The following is a 10002-nucleotide window of genomic DNA, read 5'->3' as shown; positions in this document are numbered from 1 at the left end:
GTAGAATTTGTCCTTGTTTAATATTAGGTTTAAAAGCAGAAAACTATCTGGCTTTGATAGATGCTACTGCCCCATACAGAGCTCCAAGATAGTGCTAACAAGAAGAATGTTAAATATAGCTAATATTGAATGGGTGTTTACCATGTGCCTGGTGTTGTTCTAAGCCCTCTCCATGTGTGACTTCATAAAATCCTACTCCAACCCTATGAATAGGTAGTTTGGCATCTCACTAATGAGGAAGCTGAGGAGACAGAGACAGTGAAGGGACCATGAGTGCCTTCTCTTCTGTCACTCAGAGAAGATGAGGAATTCAGGGGTGGTGGGCTATCCCAGGTACATCACTGATCTTTGGTATTCTCTTACACCATCTTACACTCAGGTGTTACCAGGGGAGCAAGGTGTACTCTATGCATCTTGAAAAGATAAAGTATCAGCCAGCAGATGTGTTGGGTGCTGGTCTGAGGCCAGGCTTTCTAAGAAACATCATACTCTTCTGGAAGGCTTTTCTGAGTTCTAAATACAAGAGTAGCCCCCAGACCAACTCGAAAACACACTTCTATCTGTTTTCAATCTAGGTTCCCTGTACAGAAAGAGAGAGATCTTGTTGCTATATACAGACTTAGTCTCCCCTTGGCTTTATAAGCCCTGGGTGATAATTTCATCTCTGGTGCTAATGAGACAGAAAACCTTGCCTATAATGGGAAGCAGTTGGACTAAAGGGTCTTTAAGGCCTTTTCTAGCTCTAAAAGTTTTATGTTGCTATTAAAGTCAATAGTAATTAATAAAGGGAGTTCAGAAGGAAAAAAGAATCAGAAACACTCTGCAAATATAAAAGTGTCATGTGTTACTATAAATAACTGAATACGGTTCTTACCTGTGGTCTAGATTCACAAGACAAAATTAATTCCTTTCTTTTATAAACTTGGCTATGTCCTAGAAGTTTCAATGCATTTTAAAATTAAAATGGAGATTGGCTTTCCATCTAAATCCTGCCTGCTGTCCTCCCATTTCATCTCCTACTTTGCAGACTTAGTGATGATGAAAACACCAAGGACATCCTCAAAGAGAAGGTTATTTGAAGCAGCTGCCACTCAAGTCTTGCCCTTTGGGACTGTCATCTTTTCACTTTGTCTTCACCTGTGCCCCTCACAGCTCATGGAGCTAAAACTTGAGGAGCCTCAGGGAACAAGCTGTATTTGAATAGGTAAATTATAGACGAATTATAGAACACAATTTGACAGGAGGAAAAACTGCTCAAGTGCAACTTCTCAGTTCCGTTCTACAACATCTGTTGAGTACAAGGCACTGTGCTTGGAGATGTCAGACACATGGGCACAGCTCCTATCTCCAAGAGGCCCTCAGTCCAGTGGGAAAAGAGAGATAGATTCAGAAATGTCAGAGAAATGATTAGTTTAACAGATGTAGAGAAAATGTGTGCAGATCAGAATAATAATAATAGCTATCACTTACTGAATACTTACTAAAAGCCATGTGTTTTACTAGCACTTTTTTATGTAATCATTTCAACAACCAGAAATGGAAGGTATTGTTATTATCCTCATTTGATTGTAAGGTAACAGGCTTAAAAAGGTGAAATGCTTTGCCTCAAGTGACTCAGCTAATATATGGCAGAGCTTGAATTCAAATCCAGGTATTTTTGACTTCAAATCCTTCACTGTCATTTACTGTATTTTTCTGCCTCCCCCAAGGCAGACACCCACTATTCTGACTTAGAAGTTTGCGGGATGAATTATACTGAATGTGGAAGACTGATTGAGACATGCAGTAAAAATAGGAAGACATATATTCTGGATAAAAGGAATAGCCCAAAGAAAGCTGAAGATATGGAAAAGTCCCAGGACTTTGTGGGTGGCAGTGGGAATGCCAACTATACCAGTGCTGTGAGGAGCACAGTGTATAGCAAGGTGTGGAGGAGGGACTACAGAAAGGGTTGCATTGGCGGGATGGGAACAGACTGAGTATAGCTGTGATTTCCATCTAGCAGCATACCTGTGAAAGTTTCTCAACAAATCTTTGTGCAGTTCTGACATTCGATGTAATGTATTTTTGCAAAATTGTATACACATCACACACACACACACACACATGCACATACATGAGTAGTGAGATCTGTCCCACAGAGTTGACCTCGGCTAATTAAAAAGTTATATTGTAAAGCAGTGGTTCTCAAACTTGAACGTTGGCCAGGCGCGGTGGCTCACGCCTGTAATCCCAGCACTTTGGGAGGCTGAGGCGGGCGGATCACCTGAGGTCAGAAGTTCGAGGCCAGCCTGGTCAACATGGTGACACCCTGTCTGTACTAAAAATACAAAAATTAGCCAGGCGTGATGCCACATGCCTATAATCCAAGCCACTCCGGGGGCTGAGGTAGGAGAATCGTTTGAACCTGGGAGGCGGAGGTTGCAGTGAGCCAAGATGGCGCCATTGCACTCCAGTCTGGGTGACAGAGTGAGACTCCGTCTGTAAGGAAAAAAAAAAAAAAAAACTTGAACGTCCAGAAAAATCCCCTGGAAAGCTTGCTAAAGCACAGAATGCTGGGCCTTAGCCCTAGAGATGCTGAATCAGTAGGTCTCAGATGGAGTCTGAGAATTAGGACTTTTAACCAGCTTCCGGGTGATGCTTATGCAGCCAGTCTGGGGGCCACACTGCATGGTACTGATGTAGAGCAGGGTGTGACTCTGCTGTGAGTGCAAGGTAAGAGGTTCAGCACTTGAATATTATAGCCATAAGCTTCCCGTAACCCATGTCACACATCTGTGCTCCGCTCTCCCTCTTTGTCCCTCTATGCTGTTCCGTTTCAGGCCCTACTCTGCAGCGATAGTGGTCTTTCAAAAACATGAATTTGATCATGTCACTATCTGTTTAAAAATGTTGGTGGCTCCCATTGCCTTTGTGTGGCATGTGAATCCTTTCATAGCCTTTCTTACCTCTTTAGTTCTATGCATTCTCCCATACAGAATACCTTGCACCTCCCCAAAGGAACTATATCTCCTTACCTACATCTGGAATGCTAACTTCTATGAGTCTACCTCTCGTTACTTGGTTAAATTTCATGTCCTTTCTAGGTCTTATCCTCGATATCAACTCCACGTGAAGGCCTTTCAAGACCTTAGGTGATGTCCCTCAAGGACCTCTGTAAAGCACTCTTGCACAGTATAGAAATGACCTGGTGACATGGCTGAGCTCTCCCATCCATAAACTGGTGTCTCCTTGAAGGCAAGCACAGAGCCTTGGCACCTAGTGTATAAATAATTTAATAAATTATAACACGATGTTATGTGAGATCTGGCAAAAATAAACCATTATGTCTGTTCTTCCTAAAGCAAAGGATTGTGTGCTTTCTTAGAGCCTGAGCTACCATGATAAAAATTCGCTCACAAGTAGCATGAGAAAATGACAACATGCCATTAGTAACCCAGAAGAAGCTGTATGTGTTTTGTATTTTTTTCTTCTGGGCTTTACAAACCACAAAAGCAACTGTTTTGCCTCCACAAAGAACATATTTTTAACAGCACACTTTCCCAAAAGGATACTCCTCCCTCTGTTGCATTTTGATCTATCCTGATTTAATTTAAAGTTTGAAGATGGGGGTCTGACCTTATCTATCAGTGGCTGAGCCGTTGTCTCATGGAAATGCAGTTTGAAATTCATTAATAGCGTAGCCTGTATATTATAACTTAGAAGCTCTGGGTTATCACTGATGCTTACAATTGCTATGGAAACCGGGTTCATATGCACCTTTCAAAGAGTCTGCTTTAAAACAGGAAAAAAAGATGAAGAAAAAGAAAGCTTCCTGAAAGAGTAAGATATTTTGTACCCAGCATGCATAAGCAGGTTCAGTGATGCAAAAATGCTCTGCCTACACAATGATAAAAACAATTTTTTATCTTTTTCAGGAGCTAATAATGTATAACCTTGTCTTAGAGAAGTGTGTTTATACTGGTAGAGAAGAATGCTCAAGGCAGCTTTCCCCAGTGCCCACACATAGACACACAAACACAGACACACACCCACAATTTTCAGTTTTCCCCAGACTTTTTGCAATCTGCATTCTTAATTCCTCCAAAGGCCTCTGTACATGCAGCTTTGGCTGCTAAAGCCCACCCAGTGTGGACTGGCTGAGAGCTCAGTCTCTTCTGCTTCCCCTTGAATGTGTATTGAATGTTGCATCTGTCTCTTATGGGCTGAATTTTTCAATTATAAAATGATAGTGCTAATTTGATCAAGTTTCTTATTAAGAATTCTTGGATGTATTCCTCCCCAAATTTGGGTTTTGGAGGCTTCATCCCTCATCTCCTTGCCCACATTTCTCCCTAATAACCTAAGTGTGGTGTTGTGTTAGGTAAACAATAGTGTATCATCTTGTGGAAAACGATTCTTTAGACACACCTCCCTCCCTCATGTAGAACCATGTGTTATTCCCTCCAATGTTTTCATCTGCTTATCTCCCCACTTGTGAGTCGTCTATTATTTTCCCTTATCACTTCTGCAACCCCATTCCTCCCCTAACTCTAGCCAAATGTGAGCTGGGTTTCCTTCTCTTCTGAGCAAGAACAGGTCACGAGGGCTGAGCTTTCTGTCTTCACCTTCAGACAGAAGGAACTTGAAAGAAAGAAGAACGCATCTGCAGGCAGCTGTTCACTCCGCAGGCATCTGGAAACCACTTCTTTGCATTCAAATAGTTATGTAACCCCACATGTTGGAAGGCTGAAGAGACCACCATACTCAAAATGGAAATGACACTGTTGCAACACATAGAATATCTGAGAGAAGAAAGGGTTTCTAATGTCTTGACTATCTATGATATTCCACAAAGTTAAGGGATTGATGTGCATGGGCTGGGAGGACTGAGGAACAAAGGACAGAGGTTAACGTAGGTATGAAAAGGGTCTACTAACTACTTTAGAATTTGAAAAAACTATCGATACCAAATCTGCCCACCCTCTGTACAAAAAAACAAAACAGACATTGGTGCAATTTTAACCTGATAATGCATGAAAAATGGCTATTTTTGATGAGAAAAAGTTGTCATTTCCTTGTAAAAACAAAGAAAATTAAGAGAAATTGTGAAGTTACTATAAGAAAATTCAACAACAACTCTTATAATATATTCCCTCTCAATTAAACAGCAAATCACCCTAAAGTGTTTTTCAGCCTGAATATTTATCAGCCTAGATAATCTACTTTAACAATTATGTTTTGCATTTTTAACAAAACCTTTTCTACAAAAGTTAGTATAACTAGAAGTGAATATAAATTAGTCCCCTTTCAAGTCTTTAACATATTAAAAAGCTATAGAATATATACATTAACCCATGGTTTTATAAAAGGAATATGGCTTTATAAAATTAAAAGCAATATCAGGATCTGTATTTGTGTTAAATAATTACAATAACATCAAGCAGACATTTCCCACTTAATCTATTACTCTCTAAGATTACCATTTAATTCTGCATTACAATTTAACTAAGTAATTTAGTACTCGACGCATGCGCTACAGAAAACAAGAAGCAGTGTATTACAGTAACAAGGTTTGTATTTCACAAACAATTGCAAGGGTGAAGCAGATCTCTTCTAAGCATCGCATATGCACAAACAATTGCAAGAGTGAAGCAGGCATCTTCTAAGGGTCGCATGACTGGGTTTGCAGTCCACCGGTCAGAGGAGCTTCCTCTGATTCTTCTGCAGCAGTCTTTTCTTCGTTCGTGGCTTGTGGCATTTCTTCATTTTCATCGTCTTCACTTTGTAGGTCTTTCCACATTAATTGTCTAGCTAATTTGATGTTCAATTCTTCGTTGTAGTGAAGCCTTCTTCTCATTTCGAACTGCCGCTTTTTCTCCTGTTTGTGGAGGAGGATTTTCTTCATGTAGGCCTCGCTGCTCTCTTGCTCCTCCACCTCACAGCTGTGGTCCGAAGCATCGGTGGCTTCCTTTCCTTCGACACCACGCACTGAATCTTCTCCTTCGACATCGCGCACTGAATCTTCCTCATTATCTTGCACACTCATGTAGGAAGTGCCGGGCTCATTTGCCTTCATTAAATCGTAATCTCTGTACGTTGCGCGGTATGTCGCAAGGATGCTTGATTCATCCCACTTTTGGGATTTCTTTCTCTTCACATCTTGAATATTCCCTCCAGACTGCTGACCGGAAGTCGCCACCGAGGACCCCGACAAGCTTTTGTTTTTCAGGATCCCCTTAATGGGCCGGTGCGAGGAGGTGGAGGCCGACATTTCGCGGAGAGAAGGGCTGCGAGAGAGTTGGGCCGCTGAGCAGCCGTCCGCCGCCCTCCAGTCTGAAACTGCAGCGCGGTCTGTCTGGGCAACAGGTCCCAACGCCCTAGTTAAAGCACCAGGGCCCTGGTGTCACAAAGGGCGCTGCGTATGACGTCACGATGGTCGCCGCCTCCGCCACCGCTGCCGTGGTTACCGCTACGGTTACCGCTACGGTTACAACTCTGGTTACCGCTACCTTCGCAGTCACCGTTGCCGTTACCGCTGACGTCACCGCTACCGTTACAGCTGCCGTTGCTTTTGCCGTTGCAGCTGGCTTTACGGCTGACGTTACGCTACCGTTACAGCTGCCGTTGCTTTTGCCGTTGCCGCTGGCTTTACGGCTGACGTTACTGCCTCGTGGCCCATGCTAACGTCATTTTTTTTTCTCTTTTAACGGAAAATAAGGTAGGAAATACCCTTTGGTTGTACATGGAAAGGGGAAGCATTGTTTTAGAAACTTCTATACACCCTGTCTGCCCACAGGAAAACTATGTAAAATATTTCTCATTGTGGGTCACTGTCAAAACTTTGAAAGCCACGACTTTGGTTGGAAAGATGAGAGGCCTCAGCTAGAAGGTGATGACCTTCTGCTCCTCCCTCCTGTGTCCATCCACACTCTCCCTCCACCACGCATACCTTGGTCCTCCTCTCTTCTCCCTGTCTTGGTAAATGACCCCAACATAGAGCTAATTATATCAGCTGCGAATCTGCGTGTCCTCCTCAGTCCCTTCATGTTGCCCATTCTCCAATCTAGCCCTCGGATGTGACCTAAATATTTCAAGAGGCTCATTTGATCTCTTCTGCCACCACTCTGTTTCAAATCACCATTTTCTCTTATGGCAACTTCACTCACAGTCATTGAACTGGGTCCCCAGTATCTCCTCCTTCTGCTGTCCAATCTATTATCCACCCTCAAAACACCCATCAGATCTTCTTCATATCTCTTTCAAACCCTTCAACGGCTGCCCACTGTTCTTGACATAAAGACCCAAATTCAGAAGAGGCTGAAAACAGCTGTTATGATCTGCTCAGTTTACTCAGGTGTCTATCTGGAGCCTTCTCCCCTTAAATTCTTCCCACTCTACCTCCAGCTTTCTATTCTGATCTTCCAATTATGGGAGCATTCATGAACCTTCCTGTCCAAGAGGTTTTTTTTTTTTTCTCCAGGTTCTTCGTGCAGCCTGGAGTGCCCTTTCAGATTTCAGTTCAATCATCATTGACTTTCAGAGGCCATTTCCTAACCCCCAACAGCAAATAGACCTCTCTTTGCTTTCATGGTGTCTCTTATTCTCTGTGACAGCATTTTGAGTCATTTGTAATTTCTTATCTGTGTACACTAGATGACAAACATCAAAAGTAAAAGGAAGTGACAAAGATTCTCTCCTTTGACCAAACTTTAATCAGGCTCCTCTAAGCCCTCTGCTCGACTAGGCCTAAACTTGGGCTTGTAGAATCCAGTTTGAGCAAGAATCCTACTAAGTTAATTTAGTGAAAATTCCCCACCACTGATATCTGACTTCCCTGAGTAGCTGATCAAATTCCTCATGCCCCACACTAGATATCTTGTCACCCTGTTGGGTCAGTCTAGCAAGAATTCCCCTTAGCCCTGATGTTTCCTTTCAGTAATTTTCCATTCACTGAGTCTGCATCCTGCCCTTTACCTATTCTTGTTGGAGTGGGAGTCAATGCCAATTTTATTCCCCTACACGGACCCCATTGCAGTGGTCCATGTACCTACTGTGATAGTCCTCCATGGAATAGTCTTTCTTACCATCTTTAACAAGTGTCATGAATAATTTTTTTAACAGTTATGTTGGCTGTGACTCAGATGAGATCAGATTCACCACTGGACCCCTGGAGCTCTCACCCAGAACCTGAAGTACGCACCTTTGAAACCTTTGTCTTCACTCTTGGCTGACTGATCAGGAATCCATTGGTAAGCCCAACTCTTGAGCCAGTGCTCCAGATGGCAGTCTGTTGAAGCATGGTGAGGATACATTTTGATTCTTATGATTCTGAGTATACTCTCTGAAGCTGGGTTAGAGTCTGAGGCTTTTTATGAAAGGCACCTGAGCTTCCTGCACTCCAGCCTGGGTGACAGAATGAGACCCTGTCTCAAAAAAAGAAAAAGAAAAAGAAAGAGAGAAAGAAGGCACCTGTTGGGCTGGAAGTCTTTCCTCCTGGCTCTTTGTTTGGAGTGGAGTTATATATATTCTCTGATTCCTGGGCCTGGTCCTGGCTAGAAAATTCTTCCTGTCTGCCACCCTTATTTAATTACTTCCTGGCTCCCTGGCCTGGAATATTTTCCTGACTCTTTTGTTTCAAGTGAGGATCCACTCCACAACTACTGGGCTGGAAATTTTATTTTTTCTGGCTCTTTGTGAGGCCTCTCTTTATAGAAATTGTTTAGTTGTCTGAAACTCCTCCTCTTGAACCCCTGCTGAGGCCAGCTCTGTCTCCTTCCTTTCTTATTGGCATGATTTTGCTGAGGATTATTTGGAACTCCAGTGGCCTCTTTGAGGAACTTGAGATCTCCTCAAACTGGCTCCTCTATGGTCTCTTCCTTCCCATTGCTTCTTCCTCTTACCACCTTCAATCCTCCCTTCGGCTCCCTTGAATTCTTTGATATGTTCCCCTCAGACCCCTGCCTGCTCCACTTCTCTGTCCACCCCTGCTAGACATTTTCCTTCTCGCTCCAGCTCAACTCCCTCAGTCATTTGAACTTTAATCCTCCCACTCACATCAGGGCCACTCAAGGGACTCAGAGATACCTGAAAGCCACTATCTGAGGCTGAAAAAAAAAAAGGCTAATTAGAAACAGACTGGATATTTTATCTACTCAGATGGACTCTGGAATCATCTAGACATCTGCTTGACGTGCCCTCAGTCCCTGATCTCAAATTTAGTCTTCAGCCTTTATAGGATTACATATCAGGAAAAAGAAAATCTTGGAGGTCTTTAGAGGTCTCCACAAAAACTTCATAAAAAGCTTTAGCTCTTTTTTTTCTTCAGCCATTTACATTTTATTTATTCCTTTTAACATGTTCTTTCTTAAAACAATTACATATTTTATAACTGATACTTTATCATATTCTTTTTTAACTTTCTTTTTTATTGTTTTTTTTAAGTTCTGGGATACATGTGCAAAATGTGCAGGTTTGTTACATAGGGAAACATGTGCCATGGTGGTTTGCTGCACCTATCAACCCGTCACCTAGGTATTAAGCCCAGCATGCATTAGCTATTTTCCCTAATCTTTAGCTCTTATTCAGTAGGTAACCTCAATTTGTCCCATTTTTGTCAGAAACACAATTCAGATAAAAATATAAGTGGAGATAAACCAGTGAGTTTTGTATTACTGTGTTGCCTGATTCATGGCTAAAATTTTAGAATAAAAGCTGTAAGATCTCTCTTTGCATCTGTATGTTTATATATGCTTGTATGTATGCATGCATATTACATAAATGACATTTCCCTACTTCCAGATGGTATCACCAAATTAATTTATAAAATCCCTCAAAGGAGGAGTTCCATTCAAATTGGCTTACAAGATAAATGAGACATATAAACTAAATATTCGTAAAACTCCCAGAAATATAGGAACTAACTCAAATGGTTTTCAATTTTATATGACTTGGGTAAATCTTTGGGAAATAAGATTACTTTAATATTGTTGGTTTAATTAAAAAAGGGTATGTCCTCTGAGT

The 10002-nt window shown here is 41.9% G+C and overlaps 1 protein-coding gene across 1 annotated transcript; it reads right to left on the bottom strand.

Moving 5' to 3' along the window:
* Positions 1-5539: 5539 nt before the first annotated feature.
* Positions 5540-6415, bottom strand: PPP1R2C (PPP1R2C family member C). The gene has a single exon (XM_003271019.3). The coding sequence runs from the start codon at positions 6251-6253 to the stop codon at positions 5645-5647; it is 609 nt and encodes a 202-aa protein (XP_003271067.1). The 5' UTR covers positions 6254-6415; the 3' UTR covers positions 5540-5644.
* Positions 6416-10002: the final 3587 nt, after the last annotated feature.

The sequence above is a fragment of the Nomascus leucogenys genome, chromosome X (genome assembly GCF_006542625.1).
Source record: "Nomascus leucogenys isolate Asia chromosome X, Asia_NLE_v1, whole genome shotgun sequence".
NCBI classification, from domain to species: domain Eukaryota; kingdom Metazoa; phylum Chordata; class Mammalia; order Primates; family Hylobatidae; genus Nomascus; species Nomascus leucogenys.
The sequence above is the reverse complement of the archived record's forward strand: the minus strand, read 5'-3'. Positions and strand labels throughout refer to the sequence as shown.

Coding starts and splice junctions, on each gene's coding strand:
- PPP1R2C (XM_003271019.3), bottom strand. CDS start 6,253: ATGTCGGCCTCCACCTCCTCGCACCGGCCCATTAAGGGGATCCTGAAA.